We start from the raw sequence: 22,877 nt of genomic DNA, 5'->3' as shown, positions 1-22,877 counted from the left end.
TCTTGTAGACCAGGCTGGTCTCGAACTCACAGAGATCCGCCTGCCTCTGCCTCCCGAGTGCTGGGATTAAAGACGTGCGCCACCATCGCCCGGCTGCCACAGCAGTTTCTTGAGTCCTAGGAGCAGTCTTGAACTTTTGGTTTTTGTAGGTGTCTATGTTGCTCATGTCCATATTTAACTCTTTCATCTGGACGTTGATTTTTTTTTCTTCATCCTAATTTTTTTCTGTTCTTCTGTAATAATGTTAGCATTTGTTATAGTTTCACTGAACTAAGAAATTTAATACTTCAATATTAAAAAAAATACTCACCAGCTACTCTTGAAATAAGTTTATATTTCACTGCTAGGCTGGTTTTTCTCTTTTTCTTTTCGGCTTTTCAAGATTGGCTTTTTCTGTGCAGTCCTAGCTGTATTGGAACTTTCTCTGTAGACCAGGCTGGCCTCAAACTCAGAGATCCACCTGCCTCTGCCTCCTTAGTGTTTGGGTCTAAAGGTAGGTACCACCACACTTGCCCTGCTAGACTTTCTTAATGCCGCTTCTGGAGAAGTGTTAAGAAACTGAAATGAAAAAAAAAATTATTTAAAAACAAAAAAGGAAAACAAGCTAAAATGAGAGTAAAAAATATTTTTAAAAATTCATTTTTATTAGATGTATTTTTGTGGTGGTATTTTGTTTGTGTTCTAACAAATAAAGCTTGCCTGAAGATCAGAGAGCAGAGCTTGCCACTACTTAACCATAGAGGTCTGGAGATCTGTGCAGACAGACAGGAAGTGATATGGCTGGGCAAAGAGAAGAATATAAGACAGGAGACAGGAGTGCAGCTTTTTTTCGGCTGAGGTGTCATGAAGGTAAGAGTTGGCTGTAGCTTGCTCCTTTGTCTCTCTCATCTTTCAGTGTTTACTCTGATATCTGGCTCTGGGTTTTTATTATTAAGACCAATTAGATCTCATAAAACAGTATTTATTTTATGTGTATGAGCATAGCGATGCACCATATGTATGCAGAGCCAACAGATGTCAGAAGAGGGTGCTGGCTTCCCTGGAACTGGAGTAATGGGTGGTTTTGAGCCACTATGTGAATGCTGGGAACTGAACCTGGGAACTGAACCTGCGTACTGAACCTGGGTACTCTTTATGGCTGAGCCATTGCTCCAGTCCCAGTTGTAAAATATTTAACTCTTGCTAGGTGAAAGCTTGTTTTTGTCAGGACACAACCTCCCTCAGTAGTATATACTGCTTTTGCTCCAAATGCCACAAAAGGAAATCACTTAGGATCTCCAATAGACTTGTAATGTGGTATACATATGTAAACCACACTGCCACATTCCCAATATTTTTTTTTTTTTTGAGACAGGGTTTCTCTGTGTAGCTCTGGGTGTCCTGGAATCTTCTCTGTAGACTAGCCTGGACTCTAACTCAGTCACCACCTCTGCTTCCAGAGTGTTGGGATTAAAGACCTGCACCACCACCCCCTGACTCAAATACTCTTTCAATCCATCTGTAAGTAACATTTTTGGGAAGTAACTGCTGTGGTAAACCAGAGGCAGTATTAACACACAATAACTATATAGCCTAAGCATTTTGAAATTTATCTTGAAGTAGGCCTTCCCTATTTCCTTCAAGGGCGCACAATGTTTACGTGAGCTCACTTTAGTTACTCTGGTCCCTGTATTCTTGCCTAGGGTTTCCTGTATGATAGGAAAGCACTTACCACTGTACTATTTCCCCAGTCCTCTGGGTAGCCTTGAATTTAGAATCCTTCTGCCTCAGTCGCCTGAGTATCTGATATTACAGGCCCTTGACACTAGACTTGGCTTCCTTCTTAGAGTCTCTGGATTCTGGGTTTCTTTGCCTGTGATTTGTAGTCACCTTCATTCACTTTCATCCTCTTACTACCAGGTCCCATCATAGATCCTTCAACCTCCAGGAACCCAAAACGTCTGGCTTATGCGCATTGATGCAAACATGGGCTCCAAATTCTACAATCTCTCTGACCTTGGGCAGGGTAATTATCAATGTGTAATCAATCACTCCTTAGTTACTGCTGCTGTAAGTCAGGAGTGATTGATTATAAGTGACATTGGCAGTTGTTGGTTGTTTGTTGCATTGTTGTAATGTAGTTGGTTGTTTTTTTACTCTTTACTCTTTGGGGTGGCTGCCACCCAGATCCCAAATAAATACACACAGAGGCTTATTATTTCTTACGAATGCCCAGCCTTAGCTTGGCTTGTTTCTTGACCAGCTTCCCTTAATTTAAATTATCCCATTAACCTTTCGTCTCTGAACTTTTATTTTACTCTATTTCTGTATGTCTTTCTTTACTTCTTTCTCTGTGGCTTGCCGTGTACCTAGGTGGCTGGCCCCTGAAGTCTTCCTCTTCTCCTCTTTCTCATTCCTTGATCTTCTCTTCCCAGATTTATTCTTCGTATTTATTCTCTCTGCCCGAGTTCCTTAAGTGGAACTGTAGACTTGGCCTCCATGTTAGACATAAAAGAAAGCACTATAGCTGACCAAAAGAACACTGGACTGTAGCTGGTCTGGACAACACTGTGTTTGGAAACCACTTTCTGCAGTGTGGTTATTTTCATGTTTACTTTATTTAGTTTTGTAGTAAGGGCAGTCTACCACAGGGCCTTGGGCAAACACGCAAGCTTTCTGTCTCTGAAGTATTTTTCCAACCTAAGGGGTCCTTTACACTGTCAATCTATCACACTGCACAATATTTCATGTTCAACTCAAAAAAGCAAGCAAACAAAGAAACAAAACCCCACTAGTCACTCATTAGACCATTCTTTACAGGCAGGCAGGGGAAGAACCTTCATGGAATCCAATTCTCTGCTTATAGAATTCTATGAACCTTATTAAGGAAGGGAGATTAGGCTTTTACAGAGTCTAACATAATCTTAAAATATACCTTAGAATATAAAAAGTAGGAAAAGAAACAGAAAATAAAACATGGATGGCTTAATGATTCAGGGTTCAGTGTCTTTTTCAGCTATTCTACGAAAAAATCTGAAGACATCAAGTTCAGAATGATTTTTTTCAATTACCTATAATCAGTTCTTAGGTGTTAAATACTTATGTTTTGTTACTAATTATCAATTAAAAAAAGAAAGAAAGAAAAAGTAAGGCCGTGTTATGTATCAGAAACCTGACCTTTCGCTTTCAAAGTCCGAAATACTAGAATTGCAGGCGTGCGTCATCACTCCCCACGTGTTTAAAGTTCATAAATTATCATTACTTCTCAAACAGTGTGTAGTGAAAAGGAACAAGCTTCAGCTAGTCTAGACCGACTATGCATCTCTAGTCCCATGATCTCAGAAACAAAATTCTGTCCTGTCCTCAGGAATTATTCGAAAGCTTTTCCTGAATTGCTCCATTTCACATCTCCATCTACCAATGCGAGGCTGTTCAGTTTCTCAGAAGAGTTTAAAAGGCTGGATTGTGCTCCACTTCATAGGATGTGATTGACCACAAGTCAATCAGCGAGAATATTCGGTGGGAAAAGGAAGAAAAAGGCCCCGCTGGGATTTGAACCCAGGATCTCCTGTTTACTAGACAGGCGCTTTAACCGGCTAAGCCACGGAGCCAGAGCTGAGAAGTCATGTAGTAATGTATTATTTGAATAGGATGTCATACATTAGTAAGGTTCAACAACCCTGGAAATTGGCTTGGAAATGAAAAAGATCAGAAACACCAGTCACAACCAAAAAAGAACTTTCCCTTAAATGGTTTCTCTAAAATCTGGACTAAAGCAACGACCTCCCGTTGACAAAGGCTGAAGTCAAAGGAAATCTCGTTTCAAACATCGCTGCCTCGGAACCGCATATGAGTGTGTGGTTGCGGGTGTGAGTCGCATCTGTAGGCGCTGCAGAAGCACAGGGAAGAAAACCCGTTAGGAGACTCGGTTTATCTGGTTTAAGGGAAAGCAAAAACAAAGGATCCCAAGCGTTTCCTTGAGGCCAAATCTGGAACAAACAAATCAGTACGATCACTTATTTTGATCCCCAAACATCAAGGAAAAAAAAAAAGATGCTGTTTGAGATCTTTGTAGGTAAGAAAGAAGAAGACGTTTTTAGCAGTGGCCGGTTAGCTCAGTTGGTTAGAGCGTGGTGCTAATAACGCCAAGGTCGCGGGTTCGATCCCCGTACGGGCCAGCATAAGCTGTAGATTTTGTACTACTCTATTTGGTTCCGAAATCTTCCTGTACTCGAAGAGGTTTGTCTGAAACTTGTCTTGGAGACATCCTGTGTTTCCACCACACCACTTTTGTGCTTTTGATCAGTGGCCCTTGGGTATCCTAGCAACTGCTAAACCTGCTCCCTGAGCTCTTTCTCGGTCCTTCATCAGCTGCAATTTTCTCCTGATGTATATAAGCTTCTAAGTCCTTCACAGCCCTAATTATGGGCACCTGGCCTTTCCTCACTTCCACTGGACCTCGACCTTGCTAGGTCTGTTCTTCGTGGTTCTAAAACGCTATCCTCCTTAACAGCTCCAAATATTGAGGTCCCGGTGGCCAGGTGGCCCTAGTCTGTAAGAAAGTTGGCTGAGTATGAAGAATTGAAGTGAGCCAGAAAACAGAATTCCTCTATGGGTTTTTCTTCTAGTTCCAGATCTGACTTTTCTCAACCATGATGAGAACAAACCCTTTCCTCCCCCAAGTTGCTTTTAGTCACGGTGTTTTATCATAGGGAAAAAAAAAACCCCAAATATTTGAGTCTGAGAGGATAAATTTCCCTGGGATGATGGAGTATCAGGTAGGCCTGAACCAGCTCCAGACACTGGGCAACCTCATTAGAAGACTCACTCCTATGGTGACAGGCATGAGATACTTGGAAAAAATCCATTCATTGTAGCAACATAGACTGTATTGAAGATATTTATCTGCTGAATGAGTTAAGGACGCTGGATGATACAGAAACTTTGACATGGAGCAGTCTGGGAAAACTTGACCTAGGTAGGATTTTGGAAACATGGTATCAACTTTCTTGGAAAATAGCTAGACTTTGGGGAGCGATAGACAAGTTAGAATGGCTGATGGAGACCAGGAAGAGGAACATCTTTGGAGATATTCTAAGGATTACCTTTTGAGTCAATCCAGAGATGTTAGGGGACTTCCCAGCAGGGAGGTACCTGATACAGATATTGGAAGAAGGGCTAGTAATTTGAAGTCTGGGAGCTCAATGAAGACAATAACATAAACCAGGCATGGTGGCTCAGAACTGTGATGTCAGCTTTTGAGACGCTGAGATAGGAGGACCACTGTGAGCTTAAGGACAGCCTGGGTTACAAGTTCAGTTGGTAGTAGACTTGCAAGAAGCTCCATCCCTAGCACTACATAGAACCCAGCCCTGGGGCAAATGCCTGCAATCCCAGCTCTTGAGTTCTGCCCTGGAACTATTATGTTAGAATAGGACAAAATTTCTTTCTTCCCCCGAGTTTCTTCTTGGTTTAGGATGCAGCTCAGCTGGCAGATTATCCTATGTGTGTGTGTTTTCTTTTTCTTTTTAAATTGGTTTTTCGAGACAGGGTTTCTCTAGCTATTTATTTATTTATTTATTTATTTATTTATTTATTTATTATTTTAGAGCTTGTCCTGGAACTAGCCCTTGTAGATCAGCCTCAGACTCACAGAGACCCGCCTGCCTGTGCTCTTGATTAGCTTTCCTGAGGCCAGTTATATTATACCCGGTACAGAGGGTTGAGGGCGAGCCAAATGTGTTGCTGCATGCCTAGAATTCCAACACAGGAGAGGCCAAGGCAGGAGGATTGCTGAGAGTTAGAGGATAGCCTGGAGTATCTAACAAGACCCTGATTTAAAAGTAAACAAAACTAAGCACCACCATCCCCAACCAAAACAAGTGGAAAGCGTGGTAAGGAAAACTGAGGAGATAAGAGAAGGGGCAAACGCTGCACTGTGGAACCATGGGAATGGATTTCGAGTGCAAAACTAATTGAAAACATGAAGAAAATTCCATTGCTTTCTTGCCTTGTGTTAGGAAAATATATATCTTCATCCTCTGTCTAGATCTTTCCCCCTTTGTGGAGAAGGAAGCAGGGTTTTGCTGTGTAGTCTTGAAGTCCTGCCTCAGTGTCCCCAATGCTGCTGGCATGAGCCACCACTGGCTTTTCTTCTTTACAATATCTGTTTTATTTTTACTTCTGTATGTCTGTGTCCCTCGGTGTCCGTATGTGAACCATGTGCTGCAAGAGCTCAAATGGTCAAAAGAGGGAGGGCATCATGTCCCCAGAGACTGCAGTGACAAACAGTGTGTGTCACCCTGTGGGGTCTGGGAATTAAATGTGGGACCAAGAGCATCAGTAAGCATCTCTCCAGCCCTCTTTTTATTTTTAAATCTTGTGGTTTTTTTTTTCTTCTTCAGCAAACTCTTGTATGTTAGTATGACGTGTCTTCTTGGCAGGACAATGAGCTAGATATCCACAGAGTTGGCTAAACATCACCATGGCTTTTCCTCCTTAGACAAATTTAACATTTACGCAGAGCAAAGGAGATAATCCTTCTGAATAGAACTGGGTTTCATCCAATTAATTGCAGAGTCGAATAGAACAGAAGCAGTAGCCCCCTCTCCCCATCCCCCAACACATACAGAAGAGGGCCCGCCTTCCACGATGGATAGCTTTTGGGCTGAGACATTGTCTGGTTGGTATTAAACTAGAATTGAAACGTTGTCAGCTCTTGCTTGGGATTGAGCTGCTAGTCTGTAAATTGCAAATATGCCATTGACTCCAATGTGCTAATTGTAAGTTTTGTGAGTTGTCTATCTTTTTTTTTTCCTACTGATTGGCCTAGTAGCTCAGACTTCTTATTAATTCATATAACTTATATTAGCCCATTATTCTTGTCTATGTTAGCCATGTGGCTTGGTACCTTATTTAGCGAGGCAGTCACCTCTTGCTTCTTCTGTGGGCTGGGTCACAATTGCGGTAAGTTATCTAGCTTATATCGATATGCACGTTTTTACTTCGTATTGGTTTTGTTTCTCACTAATCAGATGACAAAGATCAGTTCATTAGGGTGAAGCGGTAGGGGTGTGGATGGCTTTATGATTTCTAGAGGAGGATGAGCCTAATTTAAATTTTCATTTTTCTTCCTTGAATGAGTTTCTCTCTGAAAAGACAATCCAGGCTGGTCCGTGGTGGCACAGGCCTTTAATCCTAGAGGCTGGTAGATCTCTTTGAGTTCAAGGTCATTCTGGTGAACAGGACAAAACAAACAAACAAAACCCCACAGAAACTCCGTCCGTGTAGACCCTCCCTCTTTAGCAGAAAGTCAGGTAGAGCAAGGAATCATGTTTCCCACCAGCGCTGCGTGTCTGGTACTCAGACGTGCGCTGGAAATGAGCCTTCAGCGCACGGATAGCTGGTGTTGCATTGTATGTTAGGATGAGGATAATATCTACGACCAAATGTGTACTGTACTCAATTATATAAGTTGTGTTTATGACACATAGAAAATGTGTATTTATATTAATATAAAATAAAATAATCGATCAACTTCCAGGTAGTGAGAGGGAGTGTTGGGACCCCTCAGAAGCAGAGGAACCAGGACAGAAAGGTCTAGATGGTTGGAGGTCCTAGAGGTGCTCAGCCCACTCTGTACGGTCCTTAGCAACCTACCCTGTGCAACCCAAATGCTAACCACAATGTTTCCATCTTTGCATTCTGTTGTCTGTTTCAATAAACAAAACACTCATTAGTTTTCTGTTGTGGTGTCGGCCGAGGAGACACAGTCTCACAAATCCGACAAGGCAGTCGCACACACTTTAATCGCTCTGAGTTCTGGTGCAGGATGGTCCACATGTAATTTCCAGGCCACCCGAACTGCAGAACGAAACCCTGTCAAAGGAAAGAAGAAAGATTTAAGTTCAAAGATAAGCGAGGCTGTGTTCCCATCTGCCTAACAGCTAGTGCAGCAATATTATGGACGAGTGAGAGGAGGCATTTGCAAAATGCAAAAAAAAAGACACTCTTCAAATGAAAACAAATAGCCCCATTGTGCTTTGACTGCTGCCTGCGTGCTATTGTACACTTTCACACACATACACGTACAAACACACGCATGCACACATTCACTAAATAGGATTTTTAAAAGTTTATTACAGGGTTCACCTCTTTTCCCCCACCCTTTTAATTTCTTATCTAAGAGACAATCTGACACGTTTTAGGTTTCTCTTTGCCGTCTATCTTTTGTTTGTTTGGGTTGGTTGGTTCTGTGTTTCTTCACTAATCATTTTTCATTCTCTAGGTGGGAGGTCTCCGGCATAAATGCTGATAATTTCTTGTGAGCCAAATGCAAATTCACCTCCACCCTCTGCACTATGCCCGAGTCACTCACGAGGGTCGCTAGCTAGTCCTGACCATTACCGCTTCTAAGTGTCTAAGCCATGAAGACTGATGGCCAAGCTGTTTCATTAGGCACAAATCTCAGTTACCTCCAGTGATAAGAATTTGCCTAAAACTTGCAGAGAAAGGAAAATGTGGTATTGGCACACAAACCCCGGTTCTTCCATTTACCAGAAAGGTACTTTAACCAGCTATACCACAAGGCTTCCACAAGCTATGGTCTATGATAATACAGTATATTATAAAATTCTGTTGTGCCCGTGTCATGAGACCCCCAAACAAGACCACCACAGAGCCGTTATCTGATGCAAACACAAAAGGGGTTATTGATTGCAGGTCTGGGCTTAGTCCACTGTCCAGCAATGAGAGGAGGAGAGCCGCCCTGAGCATTTACAGGTTAGGGTTTATATAGGGAAAACCACAAATGGGGCACAGTCTTCCTTGTCAGAGGGTCTTGCGGTAGCTGACGTTTGATTGAATGGGAAGTACAGAATTGAAGATTCAAGTAGTTAAAAATACATCAAGCGTGGTTGAGGCGTGTGGTTAGTAGCTGTCATTAGTCATGTGACATTACCCTCGTCAGTCATACCCAGGGTGAAGTTCAACTCATTTTGGGAACTTGGGGTCATGGAGAAGGCATGAGAGGGGTGGTCTTAGTTTGGTTCAAATTTGACCCTCATAATTTCTTGCCCAAACTCAGACTTTATTTTTTAAGTTACTGAAACATGAGGGGATCGCCCTTATGTTATCCGTTTCATCTCTGCCCATCAGACCCTACAGTTTTCTCAGTGTCACATGGAAAATGCTCTCAGCCTCCTTTACTGGGACTTGGTACTAGGGTGACGTGATCCAAACAACATCAACAGAAGAGATTTCTTGAGTTCAGTTCCTTGGGTAAGGAATCTTCAAAGAACATTCTTCCAAATTTGAATTTCGAGCTATTTAAGATGAAAGTGACTGGCCCCCAACATAAAGCAAATGCATCACGAAAACAAACAAACAAGCCAGCAAACAACGACCGACACCATCATCATAGTGGCACACCTACAATCCTAGCTAGCATCTGGAGGCAGGAAAACCTCAAATTTTAGACCACCCAACATACGCCTTGCCTAGCTCGCTCAAGCCCTGGGTTTGATTAAGGCCTGCTGGCGCATTCTTGTGCCAGCATTATTAGAGTGGCAAAGGCAGGGAGATCTCTGTGACTCTGAGGTCAACCTTGGTGTACTTAGCGTGTGGTTGTACACTCCTGTAACCCCAAGCCTGTGGAGCAGGAGGTTTCCAGACTCTTCCCCGCCACCAGTGACTTTTCTTTGGAAATCAAGGAAAAATAAAGATTTTTCTAGAATGTTAGAGGTGATCATGAAGAGCGATTTCTTTTTTTTTATTATTAAAATTTTTATTAAAAATTTCCACCTCCTCCCCTCCTCCCATTTCCCTCCCCTTCCCCCAACCGTTCCCCCAACCCTGAAGAGCGATTTCTTGAGGCACAGTAAAAAAATTCACCGTCATCCTGTTCCAACAAAAGTCTACAGGAAAAACAATTCAGCACAGGTGTATCGATTTTAGTAGAGAAATATGTTTAGCTGGAGACTACCTTGACACTGGGATGGCCGAGTGGTTAAGGCGTTGGACTTAAGATCCAATGGGCGGATGCCTGCGTGGGTTCGAACCCCACTCCCAGTAGGACTAGGTGTGGTTCGTGTGCTCTCTAGTAATTTTGAAGCACACCTAACCCATAAATAAGTGTTATTTATTTTGTGTTTATTTACTTATTTTTGCAACAAGCCCTCCCCCTTAGTTCGGGCAGGTCTCGCTTCCGATTCAGCTCGTCCCCAGCTCTCAAGCATCGGACATAGCGGCTCCACCTTCACGTTTTGCCACAGGCTGTCGCCTGTGCATGATTTTCAACCACAGTCCTCCCACAGGTTTCCAAAGTGAGGGATACCTAGCCGCCATTATTGGCTTGCCTGAATTTTTAACATTCTAAGAGGATTAGCTGAGCCTTTGTACTTTTGTACTTTTTGTTCTTACAGAAATAAGCTCTGGTTCTCCGCAGTTTGCAGACCCAGAATTCCCTAAACGAAGAAAATGCTGGGTCTCCCTGATGGGCTCTTGCTAAAATATCCAATGACAGTCTTACTGTTAGCCTTTCTCCCATCCTTCCTCAGAGGGACCTATATCCCTTTAACTAGGGTAACTGTTTATAGTGGAAGAAGCAATAGTGCTTTCTAGGGGCTATTGGATACTGGTTCTGAATCGGCGCTTGTTGGGGTGGGCAAAGATGAAGCATGTGGCTGGTCTTCAGTTAACGCAGGCATTTAGAGAGGCCAGTTGCGTTGTCTGAAGTCCGCCTTTCAGCATGTCTCCCAGCATTTGACCAGCTTTTCTCTGAGAAGCTGAGGTGGTGTAGATGCCTGTCTGGCGACAGGGGCTTGAACAGATACTGAATTTCCCTGATTTAGGGACGGCCTGGCCTCCCAGGTCACTGAGGCAAGCTCCCAGCATTTTGCCACCTCTAGTGGATAACGCGCTCCTCAGCAAACAAATGAAACTGAAATCAGCTGGGTTCCGTTTTGGTTTTTCCTTCAAGGCAACTGCTAAGCCCTGTTGGAGACAAAGGAAAAGATCTTTAAGAAAAGACGGGTGGGATTCAGATTCATGGGGAAAGCTCTGAATCCTTCTTTGGACGTAACCAGCCAGAGGGAACACACTAATTCAGTTCAAAGCCAGTAAGTATCCTTGATGCTGCGGGGTAGGTGATCAAAAGTGTACCACCGTTGGATTTGGCGTCTGGGACCTCAGCAGCCTTTCTGGGGTCCTCAGAGTGTGTACTGCTGTTGTCTCCAGGACCACCCTCAAACTCCTGCTGAGAGCGAGCACACAGGGACACTTATTGACCAGAAGGGGAAGAGCTATTTCAGAGGCCCTGTCCTGTACCTCGAAGAAGGAAACAGGTGTCCTCCGCCCTTGCTGACTGGGTGCACGGCTAAAAACCACAAACACCCCCCACAAACTTCATTTTAATCACAGATGGTTAGTGTCTTCCAGAGGTTTGGCTCCTGCCAGGGTAGAGCCTTCTACAGCGAAGAGTAGACTTCCAGGAAGGTGCCCAAGAATGGGAGCTGGGGCGAGGGGGCGGGGGATGGGCTGAGAGGAGCCTTTCTTCCCACAGGTGAGTCTTTAAACAAAACTAGGAAAGTATAGAGCCTCGGTTCCACCTTTGACACAGTCATGGTTGGAATTCACCTGCAGGGAGACCTTCCTATCTGTGGAGATCTTCCAACATGTGTTCTGTGAGTGGACCTGCACTTGCGGAGAGGCAAAGGCAAGGGACAAAGGAAACTGGGAAGAAAGAAGCAGAATGACTTCCAACCAAACAGACATCAGCAATCTTAGGTTCTCGGGTGATCAAAGCAGACAAGCAAAATCATATAACATCCAGAGGTGGTCTTAGCCTCCTGCTGCGAGCCACTCAGGGAAAGACGAGCTAAGAGACAAGCATTAGACTTTGAGGCAGTGTGAGAAGGGGAAACAGATGGGATGGATACCCAAGCCCAGATAAAGGGAAACCGGTACGGATCCCAGTGAGAAAGACTGGGAGGCCAGAGTTAATATTTGGGGAATGGAAGGAGTTCTCGATGAGAACGACTATTAAAACAAACTCGGGGAAAGACCTGTCAGCTGGGTCCAGTCTTTGACATTGTATCAGGATGCTGCAGTCTACAGAGTTCCCACTACGGAACCATGCAGTCCTGCAATAGGCTTATAAAAAACAAAGAGATCTCACTAAGTTTTAAGTAAGTTTGTGATTTTTGGGTTGTGGCACATTCATAGCGATCTTCAGCTGCGGGGAGGGAGGGGGCCTCAGGGAGTGGGCGTGGCTTGTTTCTGAAAGTGGCGAACAATCGTAACCGCGGAGCTCTCCCTAACTGAAATCCGAGAGACAGCCCTAGAAACCTGCAGCTGTGACTGGACACAGTGGCCTGCCCACCAACTGCTGATCCGTCTGCGCCTTACAGTGTAGAGTCTGGGAGGAGAGCGCGTATTTTTCTCAGAGTGTGTTGCTTTCTCATTAGATAGTTATCAATACTCAGATACTGTTCCCCCCTCCTAGGGGAAATAATGTAAACATTCTTTCTAAAACAGGGGGGAAAATAGGCATATCTTTAAAATGCACATGAGTATTCTTTTCCAGGAACAAGGAGACACCGGGAATGTGCTCTTCCTCACTCAGCACCAAAGCAAGGTTTCCAGCAATCGAGGAGGCTCCCTGCAGTATTTATCTCTGACTGCGGGCCTGCTTGGACACGTAAGCTCGCATTTCTATGGACAGATAAAACTAACGCTGCTTGTGAAAGTGTGTGGTGGGCGGGTGTAGGGGGTAAGTAAGTTTCCATAAATAACATTACTCAATAATGAAAACCTAAATGATCCCACCAAGACATGAACTCAGATCTCTGGATCCAAAGCTCGACCACTAACCATTACACCCCGGGGCCAGCAGGTTCCCCAGAGATTTTCCTGGGGAAACAACTCATCCCTGAGATATCTCTGACTGCAGATATTAAAGATCATATTCAATGAAGCTCTACTGCCCTCTCGAGGCAGGTGTTGACGATACATCCCTGAGATACCGCTGACTGCAGATGTTAAAGGTCATTTTCAATGAAGCTCTACCGCCCTCTGGAGGCAGGTGTTTTGTGTCTAGGGAGCATAAAATTGACATTTTATGCAAAAAGATCAAGAGGCTGAAGTCCTACAGTGTCAAGGACAATTCTGCTAAGCGGAATGATCCTGGGGCCCTTCCTTCTTTGGCGAACGTTTTGTCAAGTGTTCTGGGGAATCCTGTTCGACAGTGAAATCCTTGGTCGCCTGTGCCTTCCACTGAAGCATCCTCTCATGCAGGGCAGGACACATGACATTTTATTCTAACATGAAGCTTCACACCTGCAAACTGGATGTCCTGGGAACTCATTTTTCCTAATGTGAGCTATCAGATGGCAGATGTGACTCTGTGTAGGAGGTCTTTGTAGCTGTGGGTTGTCCTTCTGAGCATCGGAGTACACTGTCAACACCAGTCGCCATATGTGCGTGGGCAAATCTCAAGCCTCTTTCCACCTGAGTCTGCAAATCTCCCAGATTCCAGCTGTGTTCTGTCCTAATCACTGACCCCAGAATCCGGGATTATGATACAAAGTTGTCCGGAATTATGATACAAGAAAATCCAGGGTTATGATACATGCTAATCTCAGATTATGATACAAGATAATCCAGGATTATGATACATGCTGGATTTAAACCATCAAGTTTTAGATTGACATGTAATAGTAACCAGAAGAAAGCCCCACACAGTAATTATATCTAAATATTCACTCTGTGTTGCCAGATAGCACTGATCCACCACCCTCTCACTCCTGCCCGTCCCCTCCGTGGATCATTGAACTTCAGAAGCTATAGACTCCTGATGGGATTATTTAATAATTTGTTACATAGCTCCCCAGTTGAAGCCTGTTTCAATATTGTGGACCCTGGGTCTGCAAGAGTGGAATGAAGGTTTTTTTTTTCTTTTTTTAATTAAGCATAGGATTATGATTTGGCCTAAGAAAATATCTCAATATACACCCTGTAGTATTCTTTTTGTGTGTTTGTTTTAAAATGGCCAAACCGTTACTTCCTGCCCCTCCTCACTGGTGGTCATTGAGTCCTAGTTATGTGTGCAAGAGAGATGTCCTACCTGGAGCTGAGCACTTCCCTGGCATGTAGTCTTCATTTTTTTTTTTTTTTTTTTTGGTTTTTCGAGACAGGGTTTTGGCGCACGCCTTTAATCCCAGCACTCAGGAGGCAGAGGCAGGCGGATCTCTGTGAGTTCGAGACCAGCCTGGTCTACAGAGCGAGTTCCAGGACAGACTCCAAAGCCACACAGATTTTTATAAAGAAACAGAATCTGCAGTGTATTCAGGAATTCACTATGGTTGAGTCAAGTTATACACATATTACAGAATTATGAAAATGTTCCTTAGTAATCAGCTTTTTTCACTGGAATTTCTTTTAGGTTTTAGAATTTTCCTTATATTCCTCAGATACAACATCCTACTAAAGCCTTCTTGGTACAGCTGATTATTGGCTTTTTCCATTTTATTTTATTTTGTGTGTATCTGAGTGAATGTGTGCCCTAGGTCAGAAGTGGGTGTTGAATGGACTTACCGGTGATTGTGCGACACCTGACATGGGTGCTGGAAACCAAAGGAGGGCCCTTGTGAAAAGTAGCAGGTGCTCTTACCTGCTGAGTCTCTCCAGCTTCTTCACTATTATTTCTTGTAGGTTTTGGTATCACTGATGTATTTCTCAGACACGAACATCCTAAGAAACTCTGCTTGGTATATTGGATTGTTACATATTGCTTGTGAAAATGGATGCTGAAGGAAACATCACTATGACAGATAGCAGAAATGATAAGGTCGGATTTTAGGTCCTTGCTCTGCTCCCAAGAATGCAAGCTACATTACAAAAAAACTGTCTCAAAAAGAGGGGGTGGGGAAGGAGAAGAAAAAAATTTATTTAGTGTTGTTATGTCAGAAGGGAACTTAGGGTTCCTTGTGCAGGTTCTTGATCTCACATATAAAGAATTTTAAGTTGACCCAGAAAGGAACTCTAGGAAATTTTATTGACTTTTGAGACAGTGAACAGCACAGTAGGTACCTCTAGGAGAAGGTAGAGGTAGGGGAGACAAAGCAAAGACAGTGGAAAGGCTCACCAGTGCAAGTCCGCAGGAGTGAGATGGAGGATCTCACTAAAGAGACAGAATACTCCCAGTGTCAGGGCAAGGAGAACTGGGATTTTGATTCCTGCCAGGAAAGGGAAGGCTAGAACTCCAGTGGACAGACTGGTTTATCCAGTGAGCCTTTCGAGGGAGGGCTGTCAGTGATACCTATCTCCTTAAGGGGATATTATTCCTCCCCTTTTACCACATCTTCCATTAGATCTCACTTCCTCCTATCCTGGCTTCAGGCTTGGTTGTAAAACAGGATTGCCTCCTTACTGGAGGTCTCCATTCTTAGCAAAAGAAGTGCCCACATCTACATAAAGAGTATTATCAACTTTTAATCAAGCTGTTTGTTTTAGGGGAAGCAGACACACTGATAATTCCTAAGTCTCAAACCGATGCCTGGGAGGTAGGTGGCTGCAAAGGGCCTTTCCCCTTCCTTTCTTGCCAGAAGCACCCTCTATCACTTCCAGAGCGGTTTACATCCCTACAAACATACACAGGCACCCAGTGCGACTACCTGCTTTATACTGTCTTGTATCTTGGAGACACTCATCACTTAATCAGTATATTCTGAATCTGGAGACTGTTTTTTAAAGGAGTTTCTATTTATTAGTTGTGTAAACTTGGGCAATTTCTTGATGTCACTGAGCACACGTATCTTGTAATCTAGAGTATAGGCACACACCTTGAATCCCAGCAACCGGGAGGCAGAGGCAGGTGCATGTCTTTAGTTTGAGGCCAGCCTATCTACAGAGCAAGAAAGTTCCAGGACAGCCACGATTACACAGAGAAACCCTGTCCTAAAAAACAAACAGAAAATGAGATGACATGGTGAATATAAAGGATTTTAAAAATCGTGATCTAGCCTAATTTTGTGCTAAGGTACCTGTTTTCCCACCAAACAGAATGCTGTATTGCAATTTGCTGTGCATCTGATTGCTTTTGGTCGTTTGAATTACAAACTATGCTGCTAAAAGGAAAAACAAAGAAAAGCAAAACAAAAACAAAAAGCCACCCCAAAGAAACATTTACATATTTACATATTTTCTTCTTTTTTCAGAGTATGAAGGATACATAAATACATACATACATACATACTTAACTCCAACAGACATTACTAAATTCTCCTTCGAAGTTTCTAAGATTCTTTTTTTTTTTTTTCTTACAACGTACAGGCCACCAGCAATAGCCAATAATGGTCAGGGAGGCTTATTCATGATTTCCCATTTCTATCCTACCAAACTTACTAGGTGAACAGTAGATATGGAAAGCAATATGTCTACCACATAGCAAATTGTTTAGGAAATATGGGCGGCTTTGGTGGTAGCAAGAAAAACATTAAAAAATGTGCTTTAACATCTTGAAAAGTCGTTAATTGGGAGAAAGTGAGATGTTAACTTATTGGTCATTAACCAAAAACCCGGTGATTTCTCCAATTCTTTCCAGGTGTGTGATGTGCTAAGGGGGTATTCACTCTACAGACGGACCCCCACTGGGTAATAAAGCTGGGGTCCAAAAGCTAGTCTTTCCATTCCTAAGCCAGCCCAAGTTGTAAGGTTTCTTTGTTCTTGTTCTGAATTTATACTGCATCTTGCTAACAAGCAAAAACTATCTCTATAGATCTTTTTCTTGGTTTGTGAGCCTACATAAGGCATCTTCTTACTCTGGAAATATAGATTATCAATTTGGGAACCCACTCGCGTACAGTATTCCTGGTCAAAGGTCAATATTTAGTGCTCACGTGTTCATTTTGATGCCCCCTCTGACGGCACAAGATTCCCTTGCCCCAATAACACACCCTTTAAGGAAAAAGACCGCAGTAGCCTTACTCGCTAGCGTACACTCCACAAGTTTTCAACTTAGGTCCAGTAACTAACGGACGCCCAGGAACTTACCTGCCACCTTTGCCTTATTCTTCGTTTTCCTTCACTTTTTGTAAAAGTATACGAGGCAAAGCGTCTGGGCAGGAACCTTGTAGACACTTGCTGCCAGCAAACCCACGGGGTCTCACAGAACAGGCTGGACGTTAAAGGAAAAAGAACTTAAAACGTCCCCACGTCCGCGACAAAAGACGCGAGTGCAACAACTTTCTTTTGAAAGCGTAGGTGGCTCTGAAAAGAGCCTTTGGGTTAAGAGCGAGATGTGCGCGCTCACTTGGAGCTGGTGTACTTGGTGACGGCCTTGGTGCCCTCGGACACGGCGTGCTTGGCCAGCTCCCCGGGCAGCAGCAGGCGCACGGCCGTCTGGATCTCCCGGGACGTGATGGTCGAGCGCTTGTTGTAATGCGCCAGGCGCGAAGCCTCGACCGCGATGCGCTCGAAGATGTCGTTGACGAACGAGTTCATGATGCCCATGGCCTTGGAGGAGATGCCGGTGTCGGGGTGGACCTGCTTCAGCACCTTGTACACGTACACCGAGTAGCTCTCCTTGCGGCTGCGCTTGCGCTTCTTGCCGTCCTTCTTCTGGGCCTTGGTCACGGCCTTCTTGGAGCCCTTCTTCGGGGCGGGCGCGGACTTCACTGGCTCAGGCATGGCGACACAGTCTAGCAGAACTGTAACGGCGAGTGGGTCGGGGCCTCCGTTTTTATAAGGCGTTATTCAAATGAGGATTAGAAAAGCACACTTTTAATTGGGCAATATTTGGGTGACGTCATCTGTACTATGGCCCAGTAGAAATAGGCGATGACACAAATGCTTCCCATTGGTCTAAATGAAAAGAAAAAGGCAGCCAATCGGAAGGCTTCTTTTTCGCGCCCAGAGAAAACTATAAGGCCCAAGCTCTTGCGACTTTCGCATGTACAGTTGCTAACAGCTGTTGTATTTTCGAGATGTCAGGACGCGGCAAGCAGGGCGGCAAGGCTCGCGCCAAGGCCAAGACCCGCTCCTCCCGGGCCGGCCTGCAGTTCCCCGTGGGCCGCGTGCACCGTCTCCTTCGCAAGGGCAACTACGCGGAGCGGGTGGGCGCCGGAGCCCCGGTGTACCTGGCGGCCGTGCTGGAGTACCTGACGGCTGAGATCCTGGAGCTGGCGGGCAATGCGGCCCGCGACAACAAGAAGACGCGCATCATCCCGCGCCACCTGCAGCTGGCCATCCGCAACGACGAGGAGCTCAACAAGCTGCTGGGCCGCGTGACGATCGCGCAGGGCGGCGTCCTGCCCAACATCCAGGCGGTGCTGCTGCCCAAGAAGACCGAGAGCCACCACAAGGCCAAGGGGAAGTAATTTGACAACCATCCGAACTTTGAGAAACTTCAGACCCAAAGGCTCTTTTCAGAGCCATCTACAATGTCTCTTAAAGCGCTGAACATTTTCTTAACAGTGACACTTCCATACGCAAGGTTCCTGGTGATGTTTCTCTTAACGTGTTTGCGATTTCTGTCCCTGGAAAGGTGCGTCGGTATTTGTGGGCCTATGTTTAAAAGGCCGGGCGTTGATGCTGCACGCCTTTTCTCAGCACGCTACAGGCAGGGCCAGGCGGATCACTTCCAAAACAGGCAAAGCACCAAATTGAGCTTTAGTCCATCTAGTTTTTCCCTGGCAGCTTCCCATCTGGAATTTAGCGTTAGATGCCTCACGAATTAACATCTATTTCAACTATGAAGGCTAAAGAATATTATAAGTGTTGACAATCTCGTGGTAGCAACTCAGGTGGCCACTTTTAAGTTTTAAATTTTGAACCTGTGGATTTTTTTTTTTTTTAAATTGCCTTCCGAGACTGGGTTTTTGTGTTGTATCCCTGTCCCTGACCTCGCCGTGGCCTCGAGCTAAGACATCCGCCTGCCCCTGCCTCCGGAGTGCTGGGATAAAAGCACACGGGGCTAAAAAAATCTTGGTTTGTTTGTTTTTCGAGATCGGGGTTCTCTGTGTAGCCAGGGCTGACCAAGCTAGCCAGATCCGCCTGCCTCTGCCTCCCGAGAGCTGGGATTGAAGGCTTGCGCCACCACCGCCTGGCGCCTCTGGTATATTTTATAATAAATTGTGTTTTATACCGACACGTCAGGGATCACATGGAAAGAAAATGGTCAAAAGCTCTTTAAAAACTCGCAAACATTGACTTCGCGCCTGACTCTTCGGTTGTTTGATACGTGTGAATTAAGTAAAGATGGTTGGTCCTATACAAATAATACTAAAGAAAAATATTAAAAGATAGTGGGATTAGCTTCCTTTCCGTCTATAATCTGTAGCGTTAAATTGACGCTGAGGGCCCCTCCCCCAGACACGGATAGTTCCCGCCACTGCGCTTCCTGTTTTCACTCCGGTCCGCACATTCCCTATAAGAGAGACCTGGTGGCTAAGGCAGGCAGTCAGACGGGTTTTGTTCCTCTGAGTTAGCAATGTCTGGTCGCGGCAAGGGCGGGAAAGGCCTGGGCAAAGGCGGCGCCAAGCGCCACCGCAAGGTCCTGCGCGACAACATCCAGGGCATCACCAAGCCCGCCATCCGCCGCCTGGCCCGGCGCGGAGGAGTCAAGCGCATCTCCGGCCTCATCTACGAGGAGACCCGCGGGGTGCTGAAGGTGTTCCTGGAGAACGTGATCCGCGACGCGGTCACCTACACGGAGCACGCCAAGCGTAAGACCGTCACGGCCATGGACGTTGTCTACGCGCTCAAGCGCCAGGGCCGCACCCTCTACGGCTTCGGAGGTTAAGCTGTTTTAGTTCATGTTCAGCTTTCCAAAGGCCCTTTTCAGGGCCAACCACCTGTCTCCCTGAAGGGCTGCAGCATTGTCGGGAGCTCATCCAGCTCTTGTGGGCTGTGATGTACAGTCCGCTGCCCACTGTGTCCTTGAGTCACAGTGAGTGCCTCCCGTTGCTGTGGTAATCGCGGTTAGCTGATGGCTAAATAACAGTCTTAAGCCAAACAAAGAAAAAGAATTTAGAAATTACTAATGCTTATTTTCTGATATAATGAAACATTAAATGGATGTAACAAACAGAAATATAAGATTATTTTTATTTTCTATTAGCTGAGTCTGGTTGTGCATGTCTTTACTATTTTTATTCATGTGTATCTATACGCAGGTGTCCATGGAAACAAGAAAGGGGTATAAGATTCCTAAACACAGGGTACAGGAGGTTATGAGCCCCTGATGGGTACTGGGAACTGCTCAGGTATTGGTATATGCTCTTAACCACTTAAGGTTAACTCTTAACCCTCCAGGCCCGTGATATAACAACTATTTCTTTTTTCTCTTCCTTTCACAGTCAAAAACCACATTTTGAAATAATGGAACTATTAAAATATTAGTTGTATCTCAATTATCTTTGGAGTTTCCCAAACGACCACACCCATTACATTTCTTCCTCATTTTACAGAAGACATACTCAGTGTGTAAATACTCATACAATTGTGAAAACTGTTGTGTATAGAAAGGGGCAAATCACAACAGGAAGTTCACCAGAATAAACTCATAAGTAAGAATGTTTACCTGGCAGAAACCTCATACACCACCAGAGGCCAGGCTGGTATCCTGACACTAGGTATGATGTGGGATTCCCCTCTGTAAGCTATAAGTATGCTTTATTACCATTGCTTATTAAAGAAACTGTTTCGGCCAATGGTTTAGTAGAGTAAAGCCAAGCAGAGCTAGAGGAGAAAGTAGGTGGAGTCAGTGAGACACCATGCAGCCACCTAAGGAGAAAGACATGAGACTACCACCAGCCAGAACCTTACTAGTAAACCACCAGACTCGTGGTAAAATATAAAATAATAGGAATGGGTTAATTTAAGATGTAAGAGTTAGTTAATAAGAATCTTAAGCTAATAGGCTAAGCAGTGTTGTAATTCATAAAGTTTCTGTGTGATTATTTCGGTTATGGGAAGTCTGGAAACAGACAAGCAGCCTCCACCTACATAGGTAGGACCGCCTTCCAACCCACTCGTGGTCAACCAGCATAGCCAAAACGTCCCTTACCTCCTTGTCACTATATCCTGACCCACACCTCTGGTGAAAGCCTCCTACCCCACCTGAGCCTGGCATGCTCCCTGAAAACCAAGTCAATCTCTAGCCACAACTCCAGTCCCAATTTGGGCTGAAATGCCCTGCTGGACCAGAGGTCATCCAGCCATCAGAAGGTCACCCAGCTTGGGCAGAGACCCTCTACTCAAGCACAGATCACTCTAGCCAGAAGATGACAGAACAAAGAGAAACCAAGGAAGAAAACACTCATCCAACAAATACAAATCCAGAAATCAACACCCAAACCAGTAATCACTCCAAATGCACATGTTTAATCTAATGCCAGTAAAAGAATACAATCAACAACAATCAGGGCAACATGTCACCACCAGAGCTCAGCCATCCAACTAAGCAAAGCCCTGAATATTCCAACACAGCTGAAGCAAAAGACAATGACCTTAAAACCAACTTTATGGAGATGACAGAGGTCCTTAAAGAAGAAATGAATAAATAACTTAAGGAAATTGAGACAAAGACAATCAAAAATATTGAAGGAAATCATTAAATCCCTTAAAGAATGTCAAGAAAATCAAGAAAAAAAATGGTTGAAGGAAATGAATAAAACTGTTTAAGACCTACCTAAAAATGGAAAAGAAGCAATAAAGAAAACACAAACTGAGGGAATTCTGGAAAAGCAAATTCTAGGTAAGTGAACAGAAACTAAAGATGCTAGCATCACCAACAGAAGACAAGAGATGAAATTGATAATCTGAGATTGAAGACACACTAGAAGAAATACACCAGTCAAAGAAAATTTCTTATATAAAACATTCAGGAAACCTGGAATAGTATGAAAAGACCTAACCTAAGAATAATAGAAATAAAAGAAGAAGATTCCCAGCGCAAAGACCTAGAAAATATTTTTAACAAAGCCATAGAAGAAAATTTTCCTAATCTAAAGAATTACATCCCTACAAAGGTACAAGAAGCTTCTAGAACACCAAATAGATTGAACCAGAAAACAAGGTCTTGTTGCCACATAATAATTGAAACACGAAACACAAGACAAAGAATATTAAAAACTGAAAGAAGAAAAAGGCCAAATAACATATAAAGACAGACCTGTTCGAATTAGACCTGAATTCTCAATAGAGACTCTCAAAGCCAGAGGGCCTAGACAGATGTGTTGTATACTCTAAGTGACCACAGATACCAGACCAGACAACCATAGAGCAAAATTTTTAATCACCATAGATGGAGAAAACAAGATATTTCATGATAAAGTCAAAATTTAATAGTGTCTCTGTACAAATCCAGCCCTACAGAAGAAAGGGTTCCAATCCAAGGAAGTTAACTACACCCAGAAAAACACAGTCAATAGATAATCTCACACCAGCAAAACCCAAAGAAGGAAAACACACATACACACACCCTTTGGGAGACTTCCTGCTCCCTGGATCAGTTTTGCCCACCCTGTTACAGCGCTTGGCTTCTCCTACTGTTCTGATCTGTCAAATACTAACTCTGCAAGGAGTCATTGCTCCATTTTTCCCGTGTTCTGAACATTCTGACTTTTCTGCATGTTACAGTTAGGAACTTTCTGCCTGACCATGGTTAGGTTGCCTAGTAAGTTGGCTTAGTTACCCATATACACAAGGAGAATTTCCTCCTTTCCCTTACCTTATATTTACCTGGATTATTCCCTTAAATAAATGAGACTTGATAAGAATCTGTCTTGTCTCCGTCTCTTATGTCTCTTGTCCCATCCCATTCTCACTTCCCCTCTAGGGTCTCCGTTGAGCTGGGGCAACACACACACACACACACACACACACACACACACACACAC

At 44.1% G+C, this 22,877-nt stretch overlaps 2 protein-coding genes and 3 non-coding genes across 6 annotated transcripts; 3 read left to right on the top strand and 2 right to left on the bottom strand.

Moving 5' to 3' along the window:
• Positions 1-3,516: 3,516 nt before the first annotated feature.
• On the bottom strand, positions 3,517-3,590 carry Trnat-agu. The gene has a single exon. It is a non-coding gene; the product is annotated as a tRNA-Thr (tRNA).
• Positions 3,591-4,083: 493 nt separating this feature from the next.
• Trnai-aau lies at positions 4,084-4,157 on the top strand. The gene has a single exon. It is a non-coding gene; the product is annotated as a tRNA-Ile (tRNA).
• Positions 4,158-9,967: 5,810 nt separating this feature from the next.
• Trnal-uaa lies at positions 9,968-10,050 on the top strand. Its single transcript has one exon. It is a non-coding gene; the product is annotated as a tRNA-Leu (tRNA).
• Positions 10,051-17,262: 7,212 nt separating this feature from the next.
• On the bottom strand, positions 17,263-17,664 carry LOC102002165 (histone H2B type 1-F/J/L-like). The gene has a single exon (XM_005369902.2). The coding sequence runs from the start codon at positions 17,662-17,664 to the stop codon at positions 17,284-17,286; it is 381 nt and encodes a 126-aa protein (XP_005369959.1). The 3' UTR covers positions 17,263-17,283.
• A 296-nt stretch (positions 17,665-17,960) lies between these two features.
• On the top strand, positions 17,961-19,693 carry LOC106144417 (histone H2A type 1-H). Of its 2 annotated transcripts, none has more exons than XM_013354737.2 (2): positions 17,961-18,324; positions 19,468-19,693. In XM_013354737.2, the coding sequence occupies exons 1-2, from the start codon at positions 17,961-17,963 to the stop codon at positions 19,641-19,643; spliced, it is 540 nt and encodes a 179-aa protein (XP_013210191.2). In that variant the 3' UTR covers positions 19,644-19,693. The 2 variants fall into 2 exon arrangements, with proteins under 2 accessions (XP_013210191.2, XP_026633241.1); XM_026777440.1 differs by lacking the exon at positions 19,468-19,693 and having other exon boundaries at positions 17,961-18,041; positions 18,147-18,381.
• The last annotated feature ends 3,184 nt before the right edge of the window (positions 19,694-22,877 follow it).

The sequence above is a fragment of the Microtus ochrogaster genome, unplaced genomic scaffold, assembly GCF_000317375.1.
Source record: "Microtus ochrogaster isolate Prairie Vole_2 unplaced genomic scaffold, MicOch1.0 UNK66, whole genome shotgun sequence".
NCBI classification, from domain to species: Eukaryota; Metazoa; Chordata; class Mammalia; order Rodentia; family Cricetidae; genus Microtus; species Microtus ochrogaster.
This window is presented reverse-complemented; position numbering and strand designations above follow the sequence as displayed.

Coding starts and splice junctions, on each gene's coding strand:
- LOC102002165 (XM_005369902.2), bottom strand. CDS start 17,664: ATGCCTGAGCCAGTGAAGTCCGCGCCCGCCCCGAAGAAGGGCTCCAAG.
- LOC106144417 (XM_013354737.2), top strand. CDS start 17,961: ATGTCAGGACGCGGCAAGCAGGGCGGCAAGGCTCGCGCCAAGGCCAAG. Junction 18,325..19,467: donor GCTGCTGCCCAAGAAGACCG/AGAGCCACCACA, acceptor TGAGTTAGCAAT/GTCTGGTCGCGGCAAGGGCG.